At 41.2% G+C, this 25,607-nt stretch overlaps 1 protein-coding gene across 3 annotated transcripts; it reads right to left on the bottom strand.

The window, feature by feature from the left end:
* Window positions 1–1,147: 1,147 nt before the first annotated feature.
* On the bottom strand, window positions 1,148–20,934 carry LAMP2 (lysosomal associated membrane protein 2). Of its 3 annotated transcripts, none has more exons than XM_084534023.1 (9): window positions 20,728–20,892; window positions 13,786–13,904; window positions 13,102–13,315; window positions 12,304–12,465; window positions 11,290–11,507; window positions 9,880–9,999; window positions 9,521–9,596; window positions 8,917–9,084; window positions 1,148–1,870 (listed from the first exon to the last, which is right to left on the bottom strand). In XM_084534023.1, exons 1-9 carry the CDS (start codon window positions 20,795–20,797, stop codon window positions 1,728–1,730), a joined length of 1,290 nt encoding a protein of 429 aa, XP_084390149.1. In that variant the 5' UTR covers window positions 20,798–20,892; the 3' UTR covers window positions 1,148–1,727. The 3 variants fall into 3 exon arrangements, with proteins under 3 accessions (XP_084390149.1, XP_084390148.1, XP_084390150.1); XM_084534022.1 differs by lacking the exon at window positions 1,148–1,870 and adding an exon at window positions 2,479–3,886; XM_084534024.1 differs by lacking the exon at window positions 1,148–1,870 and adding an exon at window positions 5,180–7,620 and having other exon boundaries at window positions 20,728–20,934.
* Between the last annotated feature and the right edge of the window lie 4,673 nt (window positions 20,935–25,607).

The following is a 25,607-nucleotide window of genomic DNA, read 5'->3' as shown; positions in this document are numbered from 1 at the left end:
CCCATTGCAGCGTAAAAGTCAGGTATGTAAGACTCAGGTGGAGCTTAGGTTTGGTCACACTGAGGACAGAAATAACTGAACACACAGGTATTTCTCAATCAGCACTAACTTATTAGCAATCTCCCTTCCCTGAACAGACGTGAGCTACTAAACAATGTACCTGACTGTCTCCTTTATGGATGAGTTATTGAAGGTGCCCTCCTCATGGCATAGGTGCAGGCGCAGTGCACTAAACAGTAAGCAGATTTACTGAACACCACACTGCAAGCCACCAGCACCTCTCTGCAGACCTGGCAGCTCTCAAACCACCCACAGAAAATGGGAACAGGGTTCACAAGCTGCAAAAGGCTTTTGCCTTGCTGGACCAAAGAGGCGAAAGAGGCTTCTGTCATCTATCAACATGAACCTAGTGGGAGCAAAGACAAATTCAACATCAAATGTCTAGCTTCTGTTTTGAAACAGGTTAGATACAGAACAAAACTACAAAAGAAGTAACAAAGAAAGCAACCTCAGATGTTTTTTCCTTCAGAAGCCACTTTCTTTAGTGTACGTGTGTATGTGTATATATATATATATATATGTATGTATGTATATACACAAATATATTTGAAGGTTCTGCTTTATGGTCAGCATTTCTCATACTATAAAGTTTGTGCCCTTACGCTGCTAAACATTTTTGAGTGTGTAATAACTAGAAGGTTAAAGCCAGATTAATCGTATAAACACATTCCTAGACTGCAGCTTTTCAATGATCCCCTACTAATCCATGCAAGTTTTCCAGTGGAGCTGCAGGAATCTGTGAAAAAGCCGTGCTCTCAGTCAGTGCTCAGAACAGCCAAGCCTCGTATGGAGCAGGGCTGAAGGCTGCAAGGTTTCTCCTCTGTGCACAGAATCGAAACTGAGACAAGCTGCTGCCAGTGAAGCACCACCCTCCCATCCTTATTTCACAACTGGGCTCAGAGCAAGAAGGAGAACACATTAAAAACATTAAAAACATTAGCTGCTGACTTCTCTGAGTACTGGAAGTTCACCAGGACTTATCTTAGTGCACAGACATGCTAGTGCAAAGCCACTGCACACACTTTAGCAACCAACTTCTTCATACTGGTCTTCATACATGTGGATTTACCAGAAGAATAAGCTGTTCTCGTATTAGGTTGATTTACTAGTGATGCCAGGTATTACCTTTACATTCAGAAGGAACAGGAAATTCAGACTGGTTCACAAGAAAAAGCTGTAAAGCGATGAGAAAAGACAACAGCCATAAGCCAAGCTTCAACTATAAGTCTCAAGATCTTGGTGGTCTTCTCCCACAGCATGTACAATCCTTTTCTATGTTTTCTACCTTTTTCATACCTTTAATTATCACATGGTTTTAGCTTCAGCATTATCTGAGATAAGCTGTACACAACTAGAAATTTTCTTGTATAAAAAGATTAAACAACAGAAATAAAGTCTCTTAGATGTTGTCTGTAGCCAAAATAATCACATTTCTCATTTGTGCACATATCAACTCTGCTCAGTCCTACGGTCCTCAGAACATTTACTTTCTCCAAAACCATACAGGGACTTCAAATAAATTTCCAATTCGTATCATGGCAAGTTATTCTGTCGTGATGCATGTGGGTTGTTTTTAATAAACTATGAACTTTTCTTTTTTAGGGGTAGATCAGTGAGTCTGGGAAAAGAAGAGCAGGAGGGGTGGCAGCAGAGACGGAACTAAGAGATTATACAGACTGATAGCCAGTACGACTTTTCCTTCTTCCAATGATATAAGATATAAAGACAAGAATAATAAGGAAGCAAAGTGCTATGCCCACCACGATGGGAATAAGAAAGTTCAGGTCAGAATCAGCAAGGCATTCTTCGGCTGCAGAAAGAACAAAAAAACAAACGAACCAAAAAAAAAAAAAAAAAAGAAAAGAAAAGCAAAGGAGAACAAATTAGTGAAGGAAACCAAGCATTAGAATCCAAGTACAGCAAGGGACAAGCAGATGCTTACATTTTTTAATACATATTACTGTATTATGTAAATAATACATTTGAAGTAACATCACCATTAAGTAAAAAATTGATAAAGATGTATTTCTTTAAACATATATACTATGCACATTGCTTTGTAAAATAGATAAAATACTCCTGATTTGTACATTAGCTTTCATCTTGCTTTAGTGCACCATCCCCTCAGATATACTAGAAACATGAAGACAGGACTGTAGCCTGAGCATGCGCTAGCTAATTACACCTGGCTAATTACAGCTGAGTTAACAGCAATAAAGCAACATAAAGCAGACTGGTATACTGCTGTCTTGTCCAAGCGATTTCCCAAACCCTCAGATCACCAACACTGCTCCAGGCTTTAGACGTGAAGAGATAACAGAGGAGCCAGGGAAGTAACTGAAAGTAGAAACTTACTGGAGACTTCAAAAGGCAGCCAAGATGCTGAAAGCACTGAGCGGAAAATACTGAGGGACGCTCTTTTTGGGTGGGTAACTTTATTTATTTTCAATTCAAGTACAAGAAAAGGGTTACCATTATCAGCTGAGAATTAGGCAGACCTTACTGAAATCAACAGAAGAGAGGAGACAGCTGTGACACTGCAGTGCTTCTCAACACACCAGGTGGAAAGTATGCGACCAACTCCTCACACAAACACTCATGCAAGTATCAGCAAACACAGCTGGGATCCTGTTCCAAACGCAGCCTGGAGCACACGCAGAAGCAGAGCTTAGCATTCTTCACCCATTTCAAGAGAGGGCTGGGCTCCACTCATGTGGTGCCAAGAAATGGGATGTTCAGTGAGATTCAGCATCAGCATCCTGCTTCATCACTGTGACGGTGCTCGGCTTTGGGGCTCTTAAAGCATCTCCTTAGAAATTTCCTTTTTGCTTAAGTTTATTTTAGAATGTATTCAAGTTTTAGAGCAGAATATGCATCATGCACACACTCAATGCTTTATCAAAAGTTATCAGCTATTGTCTTAAGTGGATATTTAAACCATTTGAGTGTCAATCAGCCTTAGTTATGGGAAGTTTACTTTCTTGATTTAGCTCACTCACAGTCCAGCACAGTGAAATTTTTGGATACCAAGACTTTTAGCCTTGGTATAAAAAGCTAGCTTCCCTTTTAAATTCCAATCATGAGATGCAACTAATAGCCCAAAACTTTGTAATGTTTCTATTGGTATAGGCTATGCAATAGAGAACACCATAGCGTTTATTATTTTTACTTTTTAAAAGGAAGCATTCATCAGCTGCAAAAACTTTTCAAGGACTACTACCACAGCATCTTTAAGCTAAAAGACAGAAATCTTAAAGCACAGTTTTCATATTTAGTAATCTGTATATAAGGCACAGTCAATACTAATTAAAACAAACTGCAGTGCATGATAGATTATATACATTAACATTCAACATCCACAAGCACACACATTAAATGCTGTTTCCACAGATCAGAACAAAACTGTTTGTCTTATAATGCCACTGCATGTCTTCACAATTCTGAAATTTGAAGTGTAGTATTTGAGAAGAACTGAAATTAATTCATCAGTTGATTGAGAACTAGAACACAATCTCTGCGCGTCGTAAAATTCAAACATAAACCATGACAATAAATTCCACATCAGTTCTTAGCCAGGTGCTAGTTTTAACCTATAATTTGTCTGACTGTGCAAGCAAGCTGCTGTTCTGAGTCTTTAGAGTTCAGTTTTATTAATTTGCTTCAAAAAGTTAAACTTTCCCGTTTTAAAATTGCTCATATCCAGCATTACGGTGTTTCTTGTGGCCAAAAAAGTAAGCCATAAGTACTAGGACAACTAATCCTCCCAGAGCTGCTCCTACTGCTATGGGTACAATGAAGTTGTCCACCTCTGGGCTGCAGTCTTCAGCTAAATAGAAAAAGGGCAAGTTTGAAAAAGAAATGCATTTCAACAGAAATATTTAATACTATAAGCACCCTCTAATTATTTAGAACAGTTAACCTTTCCCCATCAGGGCATTAAGACAGTCATCCAGAAAACCTTGTCCTCCTCTTCCCTCCCCAAAATACGGTAGCAATAGTCTCCCTTCCCAAACATCACACTAACAGATTCGTAATTCCATGATACATGTTGTTGAAAAGCAGCTATCTGTGTATTACTATATAAAGAATTATCAGTATTGTATACCCTTTGTACACCCAGGCTTCCAGTGACCAGTTACCAACTGCAAGTCTCCAGGATAGAGAGCAATACTGGAGATATAATTACAGTCAAGATAAGAAAACTTTTTATAGGACAACAGTAATTGCTGCTTGTTTCAAGATTTGTCAAACTCAGCCAGACTGACATGTACTGACAAGGTGATGGCAGTTTGATGCCTGCAGTCTCATCATAGTTTAAGTTTACTTTGGTTTACAGCTTCAGGAACAGAAACTGCTAAGCTCTTTAACGAGATCCTATTAAAATATTTGTTCACATTAAAATGCTTCAGCTGACCTCAGCTTACATTTCAGAAGGTAATAACATTATTTTGTCTTTAGGTAGCAGATGTGAAGATAGCTTTAATGTAATGATAGCATATGCAATGCAGGCTAGAATCAAGAAGAAAGGGTGTGTGATTAGATTGTACTTTTTCCTCCCATCATATCACCATGGAGTTCACAACACAGGCCAGCAAGAGGTATAGTAAAGAGAAGACTAGTGTCTCTCTTAATGCAGAAAAAGCCAAAGTGCTTAGTAGTACTGTTATCAGAAGAACTGTCAGCACAGAGAGGACCAACATAGCTTCTGCCTTAGAGGATGAAGCTGCTAACCAGCTCCCTGAAGAGTCCCTAATGCTTTCCCACTCTTGCTAAATGCTGGGACTTACTTCATTTTCCAAGACAAGTTAAACAAACACACAAACAAACAAAAATGAACTACTCACAACTGTACACTAGTTTAAGATGGCTAGCAAAAATGAAATTGTAATGGCATCTTATCTGGAAGGAGCAACAATTGCCAAAAGAGTTTACAAGTAAATTTCTAATGATGAATGGGACACAGTATCTCAATTAGTTCTCAAGCTGTCTTCTGCTAGAGGATTGTACCCAAGCACACTGCAGAATGTGCTACAAAACAAAGCGTTAAGACACAAGCAACTGAGGACTCTTTGAGGAGCACCTTCACAAGTTACATAACAGAATCTCAGATGTAGACTGATTAAGTTGGCCTTACTCCTTTATTTTATTTTCTTTAAAAAAAGGTAATACAAGATGTCTGTTTTCAAATCGGTTAAAAAATATGAACAAGTTTCCTTAATAAACAGAACAATCTTTATTATTTAGAGCACATGTTGAGCAGGGTTGACAATTCCCTATGGATCAATACATACAGGAAAACTAGTGGTTTTATAACAACAGGCAGTCAGGTGAAACTTAGATGTTTTTTGAACCAGTTATCTGCACATCGGTCTAGGAGCATTTTAATCTCTCAGCCAGTATAGTTGCAAACAAAGATCAAGCTCCAGGTTTTTGCAAAGGTGCATTTAGTTTTGTTGGATTTTAGGAGCAGTTTGCACTGATCTTCTATTTTGTCACTTGGAAATCGTGCGGAGATCATCTGATCATGTGCATTTTTGAATACAGTGCGGTGACTACTCCGTAACAGAAATGCACGTATAACTGGTGACACTGAACTTCAGTCAGGAAAATGCTAAAAATCTATAGGAACTTCCGCATTTAATGATATATTAATATGACTAAGTTATTAGATCCACTATTTGATTTTGTTTTTAATTAAAATGTAAAGTCTTGAAGCCTGTTTTGAGATTAAACTGATAGTATTTCCCCACTTTCATTGAAATGATGCAGTAACTGATGCAAAATTCAAGCTGCATACTACAAGCTATAGTAAGCTTTATCCACCCATTTTTGCTTCCTTATCTAGTGTCAAGGTAAAACTGTTTTCATCAGTCTTTTTCTGAAAGTGTATTTCATAATCTGTACACAAACATGCCACAGACATCTCTACAAGCCTAGAAAACACTAATAAAACACTAAACCAGCTTTGATGCAAGCTGAACTCATTCTAAAGAGGAGACGTTATGCTCATTAAATAACTAGTTTAGGCAGCTCATGTTATGACACATGCAAAAAGGTCACACATTTTAGAAAAATAGTTTTTTTTCCATGCAGTAAAAAATGCAGCACAAGGAGGCCAGAAAAAAAAAAAGTGCAGCAAAGGTTAGACTTGACAGAGCTGCAGCTTAAGAACAGTCCATTTGCACTGCATTTTTTAAGCTAGTTAGCCTTTCCACAAAGCAAGGAAAAATAGGTGTAATTGGTCTATCTCAAACTTGTTTAGCTTTTGCATTCTTAACGGTAATAAATGGTACACAGCAAACAATCAAACACAAAGTACATTAAACACTGAGGATGTCAATGGCAGACAGCTGTTATGTGGATTTTGATTAGCAGAGAACCATTCAAGATGAAGATTTAAAGACAGCTCAAGTTGCAGCAACAGATACTGGCTCATTAAATTAAAGCATCTTTAAACAATGGTAATTCAAAGCAACAAGACAGACCAGTTCTGTGCAAGGTATGATATAAAGTTAAGTGCACTTTAAAGTTCTGGAATATTTAGACCAGTTATTCCCTTTAAACTGATTCCAGGAAAAAAAAAAAAAAGCCTGCATGATTTTAGCAGAAATCTGCCTCAGTTGAATTATTTCAGGGGATTGGCAAGGTATATAACTGATGAAGAATTGATGAAGAATTCAGTGCCTAACAGAATATTTTTTTATTTTTGGAACGCATTTGGAAACTGCACTGAAATCTTCCAACACATCAACCACCTGGCAAGCATACGTTACCCGCATTGTTTGTATAGCCAGGGTATGGGAATGGTTCCTGAAACCACCAAGGCAGGAGTAAACTACTCAAACTCCATCAAAGCTAAGTAAGTTACTGCTGCCACTTCAAAACACCACTTAATTACCAGCCTGAAGTTCAACTCTATGAAAAACAAAGTTATTACTGGGCATCATACAATCCGTAAGTACTATGTGAGTCAACATAGTGACTAATGCTGTCAACTTAACTGACAATTATGACAAGTAAGGAACACAGAAGGGAGAAGCAAGTACATATCCTATGCAATCCTGGGAATTGCCCAATGCACATCAGTTTAGAAGGTGTTCTAGTTTCAGGCTACAATTTGTAAAAAGTGAAAATGAATCCTAAACACTTCAGTGGTTTTTCTTCCAAAATAAAATACTCAGCCTAGCAATGTATCCAATAGTGGTATCTGAACATCTTCAGAACAGCTATGAAACCCGCGTCGTCTTCTCCAAAGCAGGAAAACTAAAAACGTAGTTCTGCTTCATCTGGGATAAGCATTCTCCCTTTGTTTCCCAACTCCAATTAGCCGTGGCTAGCACTTAGTCCTAAGGTTTGGGGCTTTTTTGGACTTGCACTTGCTTCATTTAGAGTGAAATCAGAACAGTGATTACATGTAGATTCACAAAGTTTGATATCCAGCATAGCTTTTTCTTCTGCCAATTATATAAGCAATCACTATAATGACAATCAAGCCAGCAAGTGCAGCACCAACTACAATTGGGATTAGAATGGTGTCATCATCCAGCGAGCACTCCTGGGCTGTAGATGAGAGAAAGGTTGCAACAAGGAATAAATAAAGAATAAATACTTGCAACAAGGAATAAATACTTGCCAAGTGTGGTATAAAAATCTATTTTCCTTAATATGAAGATGCTCAAAATCAAGTATTATTATATATATATTATATCTTTATACTAAGAGAGAAAGAACTGTAGAGGTCACATGGGTATTACTAGCATATATTAATCCTTATAATCATTTGGAACATTTGATAAGCTAACAAACTAAAGGAACTGTCCTGCTGTACAAGTTTTCATGTACACAAGGTCTGTACTAGAAAATGGATCAGCCATTCTTCTACTGCTAAGACAAAACCAGGCTTACCTATTTCATGCTTAAGGCAAGTCTGGTACATTTACTGATTAAGAATAAAGTAACACCTGGATTTGGTGTTGAAAACCTATGTAGAATAGAGACGTTACAGTGAGATGAAATTGCTAGCTAGAAGGAAGAAGCAGCAGCCAGCTGCAACTGGAACTACAACGTAAAATGGAACTAACTCTATACAGCGTATTACAGTAAATACTGTTTACCCTGTTTATATCTAGGCAGGTTACTTACCTCTCACTAAGGGGAAAAATAGTTCAAAAAATCTGCACCCAGTCTATTTACCTACACATTAATCTACAAGTATTATCACGAAGCACAGTCTGAATACCAGGCTACGCTAAAGGTTAAGAATTAGGTCATTTAAGCCATTCCAGTTTTCCCCAGACAATCAGGATAGTGCAGCAAACAATCATTTTGGATTGTTTCTTTGGTCTTGGATACTCAAGACTGTTTCCAAAAGTAGGTCTGTCAGTTCATTTTTCCACAACATTCCTATTCCTTAGACCCACAGGTCTAAAGAAAAGAAAAGCCTAATGGTGTTAAGAATGTCTTCCACTGAAGTTTTATCTCATGTTCTTATATATTTAAGCTACAAAAAGCTGTATGTATGTCAAGAAGATGTTGGAGAACTTCTAACCTACTGTGCAAGGCAATGCTAAGTCCCTCTTCAGCATCTCTATATCCAGGGAGAACCAACATAACTAGCAGACTGTTTTATTTCTTCAAATAATGAGAACAAAGCTGAGAGTCTTCATTGAACTGGAATGTCAGTCTCAGAAGTTCAATTCATTCCATGTATATAAAAAAAACAAACCAGTGGGACAAGAGCTTCAAAAGCAAAGTACTTATGTCCAGCTCTAGTACTTTTTAGCAAGTAGGAATTTTGCAAGCATTGCAAGAGTTATTATAAAAAAAAACAATCAAATAAAAAGAAAGAACTTTTACCTATTGCAAACTTGTTTTCCTTCACGAGGAATGGTTGAACCCATAGATTAAAAGTATGTACTTGAAGATCTTCATTAATCTCGAGAGTTTGCTCTTTTCGACACATGTAGGAATTACCAAGGAAAGCATCCCACTTGCTGAAGTTGTTGTTATCTGCATTTAAAATGACTAAACAAAGGGGAAGAAAAAAACAAAGGGAATTTGCACGCACACTTTAAATGCAAGAAAGATGCTAACTCATTCATAAGACTAAGGAGCTGAATCTAGATGGACCAAGAAAGACAAAGAGCTTTATAGCGGACACGACAGTTATCTCATACCTCAAAAAAATATTTTACTGAGAACTGTGATACAGAAGCCCACCTGATTTATATTTATCAAAAAGAGGCTCCATGAGCAGAAGCCTAGGAAAAAACAAACCTACACTGTTGTTTAGAGCAACTTTTGTAGCCATTTGTGGTTGATACTTGGTTCATACCCACTTAAAAGATTTAAAAGCAGGAAGTAACAGTAAGCACCAGTAGCATTTATTTCAGAAGGAAATGATAAATATAGACATAGAATTAAAGCTTACACTTGCTTTAAAGCAGGTATTATTTCTTACCAGAACCATTCAGGTGGTTGAGTAGTGTAACATTCACCTCTTTCAGATAAAATTTTCGTACACTTGCACTTGCATTCTGTTTAACAAGCAAGAACCAAATGTCAGTGTGCCAATCTGCATTTTTAATTTTAATAACACATGCTTTCCAAAGCCTATCACATTTACCAGTCTTACATTTCCCACAACTTTATCCCAGTTATCCATTTGTCTTGAGGCAGTAAGCTGCCACTTCCACTTCCTATATGGGAGCAGCCTACCACCAGCAAGTTACAAGTGTTTTCTTTTTTAAACCAAAAATGCTCATCATGCAATGCTGTTAAAAGTTAAATCTTAGTTAAAAAATAAAAGAAGTTACTTACAACAATGAATGTGAAATCAATTAATGTGCTGTTTCCATCGTTCAATTTCAGAGTAGCTGATGTGTTCCCACATGTCCCGTCTGTACTAGTTGTTTTCGGATTGATGTTGATCAGAAGAGGCTGAAATACATACCATGTCAAATGAGCTCAGTTAATATCAGGAATTTATTATTTCAGTCAACAGCAGTCTCAAGCTAGAAGAACTTGTCATGAAGGAGAGGACAACATGAAGTCCTAGTCTGGCTACTACCTAACCAAGGCTGTTTGAGTTACATGTACATGCTGGTAATACAAACAACTTGCCCTGTGGTATCTCATCCTGACTTGAGAGAGAGAGAAAAAAAAAAAAAAAAAAAAGGTCAGGGCGTTTCTTTTGTGCACCTAAAACAACAGCTTAGCTTTGGCTCCCTCTGGGGGAAAAGACAGCATCTGCAGGGCCCTAGAAGCCAAGAAAGTTACTGGCCTTTAATGACGTTAGAGGTGGTTCCAGTAACCAGTTAAGTTTAATGCAGGTAAGATTTTGAAGCTAATTACATATCATGCCTCAGAACTATCTTGATGCCAGAGAGGTGTCATGTACACTGAGAAACAGTTTGGACAACCTTTCTACTCTTCTTCATGAGGTTCAACAAGGCCAAGTACATCAACAAGGCCAAGTACAAGGTGATGCACCGGGGTCAGGGCAATCTCAAACACCAGTACAGACTGGCTGGCAAAGGTCAGCCCCACAAAGAAGGATGTGGGGGTACTGATGGATGGAAAATGCAAAATGAGCCAGCAACATGCACTTGCAGAAGCCAACTGTACCCTGGGCTGCATAAAAAGTGGGGCCAGCAGGTTGAAGGAGGTGTTTCTACCCCTCTATTCCATTCCCCTAAGATCCCACCTGGAGCACTGTGTTCAGCTCAAGCCCCAGCACAAGGCAGATGTGGACCTATGATAGCGGGTCCAGAGGAGGGCCAAGAAAATGAATAGAAGACCGGAGCACCTCTCCTACAAAGAGGGGCTGAGAGAGCTGGGGTTGCTCAGCCTGGAGAAGACTCCAAGGAGATCTTACTGTGGTGTTCCAATACTTAATGGAAGCCTACAAGAAAGATGGTATAAACTCTTTACCAGGAAATGTAGTAATGGAACAAGGGGTAATGTTTTTTAACTTAAAAGAGGGCAAGTTCAGATTAGATATAGGGAAGTAATTCTTCACTATGAAGGTAGTGAGACACTGGAACAGGTTGTCCAGAGAAGCTGTGGATGCCCCATCCCTGGAAGTGCTCAAGGCCAGGTTGGATGCAGCTTTGAGCAATCTGGACTAGTGGAAAGTGTCCCTGCCCATGGCAGATGGGTAGAAACTATATAGTTGCTAAAGTCCCTTCCAAACCAAACTCTTCTATGATTCTAAAATATGAGAGGCACCTTGTCTTGGGAAACATTCAGCTGCAGCCCCACAGTAGCCAGAAGACAAGTTTTATTTCCAGATTTAAGAGAATAGTTTCCTGTGACTGGATTCTCAACAGGTTTGGGAGCGGTGGTTGGAGCAGGTGATGAAGTGGTGGTGGATGTGGTAGTTACATTGGCAGCAGTAGGCACAACAGTAGGTGCAGCAGTGGGTGTATCAGCATGACATCTAGTCTCTGAAAAGAAAATTTAACACAAATTTCAGCACTGAAATGGTGGTTAAAGTCTCATGACCCAGAGGTCAGTTCGATACAAATACCAATTTCTCTGATGAAATCTAAGCCCACTGGGAATCTGCTAATCCCCAAGTCAAGAGTTTAAAACTCAGCCCTATGGCACAGGATGACAAGCAATTAACTGCTACAATGTATTCTAAGAAATTTTATTAATGCCCACAGTTTTAAATCCATGTACCACAAACGATACTACTTCTGATACACTGAACTGAAACACATCCACAAAGATAATTACTCTTGGTGGTTATAAAAATTGATTCACACTTGCTTCAAACTAAGTAAACAACCCTATTGAGCTGTAGGTAGCAGGATAATGTGCTAGTCTATTCTGACTAGTTGAGCTATGAGACTACAAGCTACAGCAGGCTCTGTATTATTTAAAAGCAGAGAATCTACCACTGAAAACAAAAGGCAGTGAGTTAAAAACCTTGAAGCTCCAATGATCTAGTGAACAACAATAGTTCTGTAGTGTTTAATACCCCGATTACTGAAATACACTTTATTAGTCTGTTGCTTTGGCATGAAAACAATCTACCTTACAATATACATGTATAGCTAAATCTGCTATATTAATTTATTTTTCCAGGCACAGGGAAAGGCATAAAGGATATTTATACATTAGTGAATATAGCACATCTTAGAACTGTTGGATTATTATTTTTTTTGTATTACAGGACTTTGGTCCCTGCACTAAAATGCAATACAAAAATGCTCACTCACAATTTGAAAAGCTCACCTGTTTTACCAATTGTGCCATTCTGAACAAAAGGCTGCATAGTAATATTCCAGAAAAACTGCGTTACATTTTCTGCTTCAAAAGAGGTAGTATGATGACACACGAAGACGTTATTTAGTTGAATTGGATGCATAGAATCCTTTACAACAACTGTAACCAGTCCTACAAACAAGCACAAATATTTTAATACCTTGTTTACAACAAGAACATTTATAGGCAGTGTCACATTATCTATAATTCCATAGTATTAAAATTAAAAGAGAACTAACGGGAGTTATGTGTAACAATCCTAACCTCTCTTGAATGTTTTACCCACATGTCCTGACCCAAGCTGCTACGTACTGCTGAGAAGTAACCAAGCTTCCAGAACTAGAGAAGTCATTAGAAAGGAGAACTCTTTTACCTATTTATTTTTTTTTCAAGAAAAAAATCCTATTATTAGTAGGCATTAGTAGAAAGAAAGCCCAACACTGCATTGTTTCACTAGGTGGAAGGTGAAATAGTGCACAAACAAGTAAGTCTTCCATATACTTGTTATATACTAGCAGCACACCAATCAAGGCTGTTCAAATGGTTAACATTCCCTTTCCTTTCTGTTTAAAGGCACTACTAGATTTAGTTAAGCTAAATAGTCAGCATTCTTATCCAGCATGCAAGTACTCTAAGCAACAGTTGGGCAGCACACAGCGTCAAAGTCACTAGATACACTCTTAAAATTTTGACAAAGCCTAGCAAGGTCAGGTAGGTGAGATATGACCTGAGACTGTTTTGTAAGCAAGATTCCACACTGGATACTACCTTTTCTTTTAGCATCAGGAAATACAGCAGCATCACTGGTGTTGTAGGTAAACACGATAAAGTCAGCCTGGTAAGTTTCATTAGTTTCTGTAAAGTTAACACTCCAAGAGTGACCACCTCCAAACTGAACTGCCAGAAGTGCAGCTTGTGTGTCATTGCCACAGACACTTCCATCATGTGTCACGGTAGATGGCAAATCCAAACTTGCATTTTTCTAGAAGAAAAAAAGTTTCAAATGTTTTCAGATAACAATTCTTCCCCATGATGTTATTACAAACGTCCTGGGAATAGGCTAAAATAATCTTGTGAAATGTTCTTTTTCACAATTTTGTACAATAACCTATGTGAGTTGGGTATCAGGGAGGAGCCACATCAGATTTGAGTACAAAAGTACAAATCTTACTAGGATGAAAACCTCAGCTATGGTGAGCATTTACTGTTTGTGTTAAGAACACTGCTACATTGATAAACAAACCCCACCAAGTCTGACCACTATGCCTTCTACATAAATGCAATAGAGCACTTGTCAGTTATTTGTATTATTAACTGAGAGCTTATGCATGTTTAGGAGTATTCTTAACTGACTTCATCAAGAAAATCAACAAACTAAATATAAGAGAGTATAAGTAAGTTTTATCCAAGGCAAAATGCATTTCTCAATGAAAGTTAGCTTCAGATACTTACATAATCACTACTGTTTGTTTCATATTTTATCAAGAATTTCATCATCCATTGTGCATACAAGCACGTAACGTTAGAGGCATCCTTTACATCTACTTCCACTGCATAGGATTGGAGAAACCCTGTAAAATAGGATTATTAGCTACTAAGACAGATTTTACTTCATTTTCTAGAAGCACTTAGGAGAATGATTCATTATAAAGTAGTAGGGTAAATTATTTCAGGACTGGATTAAATTTGCGAGACAATCAGAGTCACTGAATTTTTGACAAATGTAAAAAACTAGGAAGCCCACCATGACATAATCAAGGCTAGACAGAAATTGAGAGGATGTTTTATAGTCTACTTACCTGACGAAAACTAATAGTCTAAATCAGCACACGCTTTCTGGTAACTGAAACTGCATAAATTGAATTGCACAAACACCACATTTGAAACAAAGTAGTGCTTGTAGACCAATCTCCAAACTATTTTACATGTTTCATCAATGCTACAACCCAAGTTGACCTCTAAAAGAAGACACTGGCGTGCCTTCATTGTGTTTCCACAATTTCTGGCTCAAGGGACATGGAAGTTAAATTCCATTTAAGATCTAAGAGAACTTTTTATAGTTGCTGGATTTTTAACCCAGGCTGACTCTCAACAGGGGGATTTCCCCATAGTCAGTTTTCATTTGCTTTTGTCTGCAATTTCTAGTCTGCCACAGAACAGATAGATCAGAAGGATCAAAAGAATCAATCCTGACTAACCTCAGGTTCATGTTTATCAGGCAAACTTCCTTAAACATACAGTAACTATGACCACGCAGTTCTCTTCAACAGCCATCTGAGTTTCTTCATCCTCTAACACACAACAATAGTTCACAACTAGCTTCATGTTGTACCTCGATATTAGAGGATTTCCTCCCAGCCCCATACAGGTTCTCTCCTCTAGCAGCAATACCAAGTTCAGTACACAAGCCAGTTGGCTGTGACAACACTAAATTGCAGGCTTCCATTGTTGATGCTGTCTGAAATTCAAAACTCTACATACAATGACAAGCTTAAACTGGCACACCGGTAAAAGTATCCAAGGCAGAGCTTGGAGAAAAGTCCACTCTGAAGCACAGGAAATTGTGCTCGATACCACACCAGTGATTTATTAGTGTTATCACCTTCACATAGCTATTGTGTTGTAAGAATGTTTCGGACTAAGAACAAGGCAGTAAATTAGGGTTTGGACGTGGTTTATTTTGAACTTGAAGCAATAAACATCAAAGAGTTTTAGCTTCGATGGTGGCAGCAAATACACTACCCAACCTGACGAAGCATAATACCTGTTAAGATCATTTACCTATCACGTCAAGTAACCGAGGCCATACTCTATTTGTCAAGAGTAGGCACATAAATGTGCACCCTGCTCTCATTACACAAATTGTTGTTGTCCCTCTGTTATCTACATTTTCCTGGAAGAAAATTCACCAACCACTGTAAATCAGCTCATTAAATGACTTATTCGAGAAGGAAATCTTAATGGCTCAGGAATGGTCTGTCCCTACACACCCAAAGACGAGCTGGTGCTGAAGAAGACTGGCTTGGCTGAACAGAGTTACGGCTTGAGCTTAGGAGAAAAAAGAGGGTTTATAAAAAGAGGGTATATAATCTTTGGAAAAGAGGGCAGGCCACTCAGGAGGACTAGAAGGATGTCGCAAGGCTGTGCAGGGACAAAATTAGAAAGGCCAAAGCTTACCTGGAGCTCAATCTGGTTACTGCCATTAAGGATAACAAAAAATGTTTTTATAAATGTATCAGCACAAAAAGGAGGACTAAGGAGAATCTCCATCCTTTACTGGATGTGGGGGGAAACTTAGTGACGAGAGATGAGGAAAAGGCTGAGGTGCTTAACGCCTTCTTTGCCTGTCTTTAGTGGCAATACCGGTTGTTCTCTGGATACCCAGTACCGTGAGCTGGTGGAAGGGGATGGGGAGCAGGATGTGGCCCTCACTAACCAGGAGGAAATGGTTGGCAACCTGCTACTGCACTTGGATGTGCGCAGGTTGATGGGGCCGGATGGGAGGGTACCCTCTGCCAGTTCTCGCAGTACCCGAGGGTACTGCGAGAACTGGCAGAGGAGCTGGCCAAGCTGCTTTCCATCATTTATCAGCAGTCCTGGCTATCGGTGGAGCTCCCAGTTGACTGGTGGCTAGCAAATGTGACGCCCATCTACAAGAAGGGCCGGAAGGTTGACCCGGGGAACTATAGGCCTGTTAGTTTGACCTCAGTGCCAGGGAAGCTCATGGAGCAGATTATCTTGAGTGTCATCACGTGGCACTTGCAGGGCAAGCGGGTGATCAGGACCAGTCAGCATGGGTTTATGAAAGGCAGGTCCTGCTTGATGAACCTGATCTCGTTCTGTGACAAAGTGACATGCTGGGTGGATGAGGGAAAGGCTGTGGATATGGTCTACCTGGACTTCAGCAAGGCTTTTGACACCGTTTCCCAAAGAATTCTCCTCAAGAAACTGGCTGCTCTTGACTTGGACTGGCGTATGCTTTGTTGGGTTAGAAACTGGCTGGGTAGCCGGGCCCAAAGAGTCGTGGTGAATGGAGTCAAATCCAGTTGGAGGCCAGTCACTAGTGGCATCCCCCAGGGCTCAGTACTGGGGCCAGTCCTCTTCAATATCTTTATCGATAATCTGGATGAGGGCATTGAGTGCACCCTCAGTAAGTTTGCAGATGACACCAAGTTAAGTGCGTGTGTCGATCTGCTCGAGGGTAGGAAGGCTCTGCAGGAGGATCTGGATAGGCTGCACCAATGGGCTGAGGTCAACTGCATGAAGTTCAACAAGGCCAAGTGCTGGGTCCTGCACCTGGGGCACAACAACCCCAAGCAGCACTACAGGCGGGGAGATGAGTGGTTGGAGAGCTGCCAGGCAGAGAAGGACCTGGGAGTATTGGTTGATAGCCAGCTGAATATGAGCTGGCAGTGTGCTCAGGTGGCCAAGAAGGCCAACAGCATCCTGGTTTGTATCAGAAGCAGTGTGGCCAGCAGGGCTAGGGAGGTGATCGTCCCCCTGTACTCGGCTCTGGTGAGGCTGCACCTCGAGTACTGTGTTCAGTTTTGGGCCCCTCACGGGGGGGCCCAAGGACATGGAGGTGCTCAAGAGAGCACAGAGAAGGGCAACAAAGCTGGTGAGGGGTCTGGAGAACAAGTCTTACGAGGAGCAGCTGAGGGAGCTTGGGTTGTTCAGCCTGGAGAAGAGGAGGCTCAGGGGTGACCTTATCGCTCTCTATAGGTACCTTAGATGAGGCTGTAGCAAGGTGGGGGTTGGTCTATTCTCCCACGTGCCTGATGACAGGACAAGGGAGAATGGGCTAAAGTTGCGCCAGGGGAGTTTTAGGTTGGATGTTAGGAAGAACTTCTTTACCGAAGGGGTTGTTAGGCATTGGAACGGGCTGCCCAGGGAAGCGGTGGGGTCACTGTCCCTGGAGGTCTTTCGAAGATGTTTAGATGTAGAGCTTAGTGATATGGTTTAGTGGAGGACTTCTTAGTGTTAGGCCAGAGGTTGGACTAGGTGATCTTGGAAGTCTCTTCCAACCTAGATGATTCTGTGATTCAATAAGCTGAAAGAGCCATAAAAAGCCACTTGTTGCTAATAGTCACACTTTATTTTTTTTCTGACCTACTAATATGGGCTCTACCATTCTAACAGAAGCAACCTTCCTATTCATGTTACCCTCCTCAGTCATTGACAGGAAATTAAAACCCACAACCAAAATTTGGGTTCTGTTGCACAGCGAGCTTGCTTCCTCCTGCCCTCACTGCATGCATGTTTTGATCAGAAAAGTATTGGTTAGCAATGACTGATCAGCCTTCAACAGCACTCAGTGTGTGGTCTCAAAAGCATGTCCTCCCTCCCTTAAAAGCTGAAAGGGTACACCAGAACTTCGGGCTACTGCCTCCAGCAACACAGCCCGTAGTAGCTCACCTGAACCCTCTACCATCAGGGAAAGTTGGTATCACTGTGATTGCTTGGTGTAATAGCTTCAGCACAAGGGAAGGGCAGCATTGGCAACTGGAAGCATGAGCATTGCTGGGAGAGCAGGAAATGTTGCTTGCTGAATCTGGAGTGAGATCTAAGAACATGTAGAAGCTAGAGCTTCAACACTGCAGAATTATACAATGCTCTCACAACAATTACAGACTATGTCAGAAGGACAAAGCACCATTCTGGCATTAAAAATGAAGCAGAAGATGTTTTGTATCACACAATTTCTCTGTTTGTCTATTTTAATCTATTATTCCTTCAGACAATCAATTTGAACAAAAACAATTTTGACAGAACAGGAACTATTACTCTCTCAGGATATTTTTCAAGTTTCTGGAAGTTTCTACTTAAAAACACTAAAGATAAATGACACCTAAATATTCATAAACTACCCTATTCCCCATCTCCTGCCAAAACCAGCAGTACTAGGTAGATGTAAAAACTGCCAGGTACAAACAGGAGGAGGAGACAACTCAAAGCAACTCCTTTCTGTGCAGACCTTTGAAGTTTGTTGCTCACGGATGGCTGCCTGGAAACGCCAGAAACTAAAACAGTTGGACTTTTATTCCTGAAAATCCTTAGGGCTACCATTCATTCCACTTTCCTGCAATAATCTGCTGTATGCGGCATTTCTGTGTGATCCATTGAAGCCTGTACATCTTTCTACAGCACTTGAAAGTTGTTCTCCATACAGTATCTGCACAGATGCTCACCCTACTAACTCTAAAACTTTATACTTCGACTTGGGAAGTAACTGAAGGAAAGAAGAATGCAATCCAGTAAATCACAAGATGGTTCTGAATGTTATTTCCATTACCCACAACACTTGCTGTTTCTCAAAATTTTGTAATATTTACTTTCCTCTGCCACCTAATCACTGAATAAAATTCAGACCTCCACAGCACCCATACTGTACAGACACAGGCAGTGCATCTACTTCCCAGGCAAGGTTTGCACACAGCTCTGTGGTGCAACAAAGAGATAACAGCTTTGCAATTCACTCCCATAGAGCACACACTTGTTACCAAGAAGCAGCTTAGAGTTTCAGCAACACTAAATATAAAACTCTCCCTCTTCGTTTAAGGAGCTATTTGTTACTGTACCTGAGCACCAGCTCTGCGTTACTGCCCATTCTCATTTCAGAAGGAACGTGGGCAAACCTTAAGTTTTTGGAAACAACTGCAAGCCAGCCAGGACAGCCATATATACACACCTATAGGTCACATCACCTGCTGTCTTAAACACCCCTGCTGAGCCATAATGAATGGTATGTGCAGGACATAATTATTTTACCACAACCCCAGAACAGTATAAATCAAAAGGAGCTTGATAATGATGCTTCAGTAATTTGCTTTGTGATGCTGTGATTTTATTTTTAATTTTTTTCCGTGTTATTTTACACAGCACATCTTTTTCACCTTCATAAAAAGGCACACAAATATAGAATGCTGTAACTGAGGTGTGACATTCTGTTTGCACTATGAGTTAGCGAGTGACAGCAGCAAAGAGACAGCAATACTTACAGAGACTGAAAATATCCTCAGAACAAAGCGGGCCCTAATCAGACGGATTGGGTTAACTAGCACTCAGACTGTTTTCTTTACAGAGAAATTAGCTCACAAATAACTTCTCCAAAGGGTGTATTTCTGCATAGGTTTTATTAGATGCAACAGTAAAGAGAAATGGAGAAATCCTACAGTAAGCAACTTCATGGGGTAGACTGGACCAACATAGATAATTCCAACACACACATGCACCTTGCACACCCTGACCTATTTAGTTACATCAACAGCAACTAAAAACAACTGGAAAAATATGTTTTGTCCAGCACAACTTCTTTCCAGATGACAGAAGAAAATACACGAACCCTGCTTTATAAAGTGTATGTTCTACTGTTAAATAACTGATTAGAGGATGCATCAAAAGTCAGGCATGGAAACGTAACTTAACACACTTGGCAAGAAGCACTAGCATAGCAATGGACTACATTAATCGCTAAATTTATAATATGTAATCGGGAAAACAGAGGCAGCAATAGCACAAGAGCTATTCTTCACAAAACCTAAGGATCAAACTGCCTCCTCACGTGCTTTGCTTGCATAACAGTGCTGGAGACGGTAAAGCCCATGATAATAAAAAGGAAGGCTACATTTATTGGGAGACAAACCTGCCTTTTTACAAATTGTTCAGTGTATTCATTTACAGGAATGTATATAGGATATAAAGATGTGATTTATATACATATACACACACTTTGCTGTTTGAATTATAAAGGCACCCACTCAACCAGGAAGCTGTAGTAAGGCCTGCCACTTAACGCAACTGCAGAAAGTTGCTGAAGTTAGCATTTAGGCATAAGACCTTTTAATAGAGTAGGTAGAGCATTAACCAACAAGGGGAAGAAAGCAGGAACTGACAAGGCCACTGCGAGAAGGCCGGCTCCACAAAAGCAGGACAGCTCTGGGTGGCATGCTCCATGCTTCCAGAGTGGCCTGCGAGGGAGATCCCGCCTCAAAAACAAAACAAAACAAATATATATAAACGCACAGCTATAAAAATATAAAACCGCATCAGCGCCACTTGAACGAACCATTTATTTATTTTTCGCGAGGAAGAAAAAAAAAAAAAAAAGCAAGCACAAGTATTACAACACCCCTTACAAGGGAGCGGCCCGAAGCTGCGTCAGGAGAAGGCTCCTCACCCACGGGGCGGCACCCGGGGACCGCACCCCACCCCTCCCCCCGGTCCCTCCGCAGCCCCTCGGGGGCTCAGGCACCACGGCCGTACCAAGCGCCCCTCCTCCCCCCGCCTCCGTCTCCCCTCAGGCGGGGTCCGGTGAGGGAAGGAGCGCGCGACCGCCCCCGGCCCTCACGCCCGGCCGTTGCCCGCGTCACATGCCTCACCCTCCCCCCCGCTTACCGGAGGCGCCCAGCAGCAGCAGCAGGGGGAGGAGGGGGTGAAGGGCGGCGGGGCCCCGGCACGTCTCCATGTTGCCGGCCTAGGAGCTCTACCGAGGGGCAAGCGAGGGAGGCAGGCACGGCAAGAGCCTCGCCACCGGTCATGTGAGGGGAGGGGCGCGGCTCGGTGCTGTGGTTCGCGGACGGAGAGCCTGCCGCCCGTGAGGCGGGCGGGACTTCCCGCGGCACGATCCCGCTTCTTCCTCATGTAGGGATGTTGAGGGGTTTCTGTCTGTGCTCGCCTTTGTCATGCAGAAGGGAGGGGTGTTTCTGGGCGCATATGAGCCCCTTCCAGACGCGAGGCTGAGGGAAAAGATGTTCTGTGCCCGGCGTCAAAGCCGCGGCCTGCACCTCAGGGGAGGCTGGGCTGCGTGAGGAGGGCTGAGGGAAGGTGCGCCCCCCAGAGCACCCCACCATACACAGGTGTTCACTGCAAAAAAAATAAAGCTTTAAAACATCTGCCGTGTTAAATAAAGTAATAAAGGGGTGAGGAATGGGCTAAAACAAAATACTGAAGTTGGGTAGCAGGGTAGGCATGGCAAGAGCATCAGACAGGTGAGCGAGGCTTCTCGTCACGAAATGGTGGCCACAGTGCCCTGTGTGGTGCCCCCATTTCCAGCTGTCCTGCCAGGGTGGTGGTAGATCCATCGCCTGCCCCACAGGCAGCAGCCACAGCTTTTGGGGGGTATTCATGTCCCTAATGCTGGAGCACGTTCAGCCCTGGCAAGCTGGTGCGGTGACTGGACAGAAACATTTCCTGTAATTGCCTCCGCTGAGCAGGGTGGGGTTTGGCACTGGCACAGAGAGCTGGGATGCTTGTCTGCTGGTTTTGTTGATGCCAAAATGCAGAGCAAAGGTGGGAGAAAGTGACTGCCTGGTGCAAACCTGTGGAAAGGACAGTGGGGTAGGAAGGCAGGGAAGGCAAGAAACCTGCTTGAGGCTGGATGAAGGTATAAAGTGTGGTGTAATGCTGGACTGCAGGAGAGAAAAGAGAAAAAGGAAGATCAAAAGAAGACAAGACTAGTCTGGCAAAGAAATGAGATATGGGGAAGAAGAAGAAGAGGCTGAGACTGGGAGACAGAAAAAGCAATGGCTTGAGGATGCTCTCAGTAACCAGGAGCTCTGGGTCCAGCAAGGAAAGGCTCTCCTGAAATAAGATATTCCTGCATCTGGTGCTGGAGGAAAACTGCAAATCCTATCTGAATAGTCAGGAACTAGGAGACATGCCCAGTCATGAGAAGAGAAAATGAAAGCTCTCTCCAAGGACAATAAAACACATTAATCTGATACAATGAGACAGTGGGAGTATAGATGGTGTAGATAGGAAAGTGGTATGAAGTCCTGAGGAAGTAGAAATAATGCAATTGGTGGTGAAAGGTCAGTTAAATATTCTCCATTGTGTACTTGTAATACCATACTTCTCCATGGTAAAATACTTTGTACTTTTCCAAAAAGCACCACAAAACAACACCTGTCAAGGCAGGATCACCACTGAAAACAGTGAATTGTGCTATGGGGGATCCATGCCTAAGTGCCTGTGTGGTCAGATTTGTTCTCGTATTTCTTTAAATTTCTTGCTGTGATTCACAAGTTCTCCTAGAACCAACCTACTGTGTATATACATACCTGTAGGTACATCTGCCTAAACATCTTGTGTGTGAACATCAAAATTCATGTCATTTCAAAATACACAGAAATAATATATATTTTTTATTCAGCCTTTGTGCTTTTATTTTTTAATTATAATTTACAGAAAAGTTACCTACCAAAATAAACTTCATACCAGAGCCAGCACTTGTTGCAGGCTGCAGGGGAGCATCCGGTAACAGCATCAGGGTTGAAACCACTAATTCTGACAGTAGCAAGTCTTTCATCTTTCTCAGTTCTATTGTGAAGAACAGGATGTTTCAGAGGCTTGGGAGGGTCCTGCCTCTAGTGCTTTTACGTTTCCTCATGCTTCATTGCTTTGGTGCAAAGTCCTGTCTATAAAGAGTGGTGTCTCAGGGAGTTAGGAGCAATTACATTAGGAGGATTTGAGTATTAAGATAGAGACATAATTGGGCTTTAATTAATAGAAGTAGGAGAAAATGTTTGGTATGTTTCAGGCACTTTGTGTGCTGGAATGTTGTATTTTGTGTTAACTGGAACATTGACTTCAGGACATGTAGCTTTATTTATAAACATTGCTATATTCAAGTATCCCCTTTTTCTGAGAGAAGAATCCTGAACATTTTTGATCTTTTGCTTTGTACTAGGAAACAGACCAAAATTACAAGAAGTTCTGCACAATTAAAGGGCAGACCGATTACTTTGTTTCCATTGCAGCAGTTTAGGGAAATGTGAAATGAAATGGCAGATACCATAACTAGTGAATCGGTTTCTGTTCAATAACACAGACTTAAATTAGCAACTGGTGTAGGATTAAAAAACAGTTTATATTAAACTTTAGTTTAATACAAAAGTGAGAAATACATTATTTTACACCAGAAACATCTTCGTTAATATCAGAACACAGATTCATCTCTTTGCTTGTTTGCACCTAGTTGCTTTTCCCTCCCTGCATTTCCATCCTTGGTATACAACCACTTTCCAAATGCATTTTGTGGTGTTTTGCCATTTTACCGTGATGTGTTGTATGATCTTTTTATTCAGGAGTTTACTTCTTGCTTGCTGTATTAATCAGGATAAATGAGAGGATGGTTCCTCCCCTGGAGCTATGGAAAACAACATACTGGCCTAATCCTTCTTGCCATGAAGTTAGCCCCAAACTGGCTGTAAGACTAGCAGAAAGCTGAACTTGAAAGAGGACAGGGGCTGTCTTGGAGTTAGCTCAGCAAAACCTATGTGCTTCATGTGTCTGAACATGGTGGTTATCCACGAAGGTTGTTTGGGGTTTTGCAAAGCAGTTTGCTTTTGCGCAGTGATTCTCTCCTCTGGCCCAGCCAACTGACAGAAGCTCGGTTTTGGTAGTATTCTCCCTAAAGGGAGAATTTTTGGACAGTTCCCAAGGCCTGTCTGTTGGTAGCTCTGGAAGGAACAAAATGAACTGTGCTCCTCTCCCTCTGTTAACAAACCCTCTAGCTTTCCTTAGAAAAACATGTACTGGCTGGGGTCAGAGGTTGTTCGATTTCTCTTAAATTCTGTGGAAAACTGGTATGTTCAGTACTGGTAGGATTCAAGCTCTGACAAATATTCATTATTTCTTATTTGTTGTGAATAATTAATTTGTGCATCGTGGCAACTTAAAGATGGTGGCATTTATGTGGTAGCTGGACCCCAGTAACACAAGATCCAGCTCTTGTGGTCAGATGTTTTCCTCTAATGATAGAGGCCTGAACAATTATAAGCATGATGCTGAAAAAAATGCCTTCCCTTTTGCTTACTAGAGAAATGATTTTGCATTTGGCATGATTTTGGGAGCCACTGGTGGATGGCAAGCTGATCCTGTTTTTGGAAGACACTCCTTCCATTTACTTCTGGATTTGAACACGAGGACTGCAGTGTTTCTGTACAGCATTACATTTTTACTGCAAGTTTGATGTCAGTAGTTTTAAGAAGGTATTGACATGTACTGAAGACATCTGTGATACATTATGATTTCTTATTTAGAATTTGTTTCATCAAGGCATATAAATGCATGCCTAATTTCAAGCGTATAGGCTGTTTTATGGCTTTCATTCACGTCATATGCTTGATGCCCAGCATATGCTTAATCCTGTGTGAATCCTTTAGCAGTTTCAGCTGGTTGGATATTAGGTTTGTAATCAGATTTTTCTTAATCTGGAGACTTGCAAAAATTGATGGGTGGTCAAAGCAAAGTGTTTGGAGTTTAACAAAGAACCAAGTAACCTAATGCTTTTGATCCATGGTGCAGAAGAGTACAGCTTTGCAAAAAAAAAAAAAAAAAATACCTAGGACATGCAGTAGTTACTGATTTATTCTAATGTGTTTTTATTCAACCTTTTAGAAACTTGCTTAAACAACATGCTATTTTGCATGTCTTTTCCAGAGATGTTTCTGTGGGAGGCAGGGGAAGTCTTTGGCACTGCTGTGCAAGGGAGGAGCAGAGCAGGGAGAGGCTGGCACAGTGAGGAGGTCACAGAGCCACTTGTGGGAGGATGAAATGTGGGGCTGTGCTGACCTCAGCTGCTTGCTGAGGTTTTCCTTCTTGTGCAGCCCCATTTCTTGTGCTGGGCACTGGAATAGGGATTTGCTGTGCCTGGACACTTTAATGAAGAATAAACATTGTCCAGCACAGCTGGCAGCTGAAGCACCTCAGCTGTGTATGTTATTGGAAACGTGTGACTCCCAAGAGGTCTGCTGCTGGGGCCCTAAAACAATCGCTTGATATCTAAAAATGTAAGAAAGCTGCAGTTCAGTCTCACTCTGAGCAGATGGCGGTGTTTCTCGGCAGCTTGTTCTCTGGAGGAGGTGGTGGTAGCAAACCAAACCATTAAATGCTGCTGCACCAACAAACTGCTGAGTCAAGACATGGAATGCCAAAAAAAGAAACCTTTGTGCTGAGGTAAAGGGATCAGAGACTAGGCTACAGGACACAGCTGCAAAACTTCCTGCCAAAGCCCTCTGCCAGCTCATGTTGTGACACAGCTGGGAAAACACATTCCCAGCTCACAGGGAGAACCAAATATAGGTGAGAAGGCATTTGGCCACAGATGTGTTATTCAAACACACTCAGAAAGTCATTTTAGTCCTGTGCTGGCTGGGATATCGTACCTGTAAGCAGATTTTAGGAAGCGAGGACAACAGTGCAGGTGCAGCAGGTGCTGCTTTGCTGCCAGCCCTGATGCAGCTGTCACTGGTTTACAATACCAAGTCACACGC

The sequence above is a fragment of the Aythya ferina genome (genome assembly GCF_964211825.1).
Source record: "Aythya ferina genome assembly, chromosome: 13".
Taxonomy (NCBI): domain Eukaryota; kingdom Metazoa; phylum Chordata; class Aves; order Anseriformes; family Anatidae; genus Aythya; species Aythya ferina.
This window is presented reverse-complemented; position numbering and strand designations above follow the sequence as displayed.

Coding starts and splice junctions, on each gene's coding strand:
- LAMP2 (XM_084534023.1), bottom strand. CDS start 20,797: ATGGAGACGTGCCGGGGCCCCGCCGCCCTTCACCCCCTCCTCCCCCTG. Junction 10,000..11,289: donor TGAATGTTTCCCAAGACAAG/GTGCCTCTCATA, acceptor TATGTATTTCAG/CCTCTTCTGATCAACATCAA. Junction 9,597..9,879: donor TTGATTTCACATTCATTGTT/GTAAGTAACTTC, acceptor CTTGTTAAACAG/AATGCAAGTGCAAGTGTACG.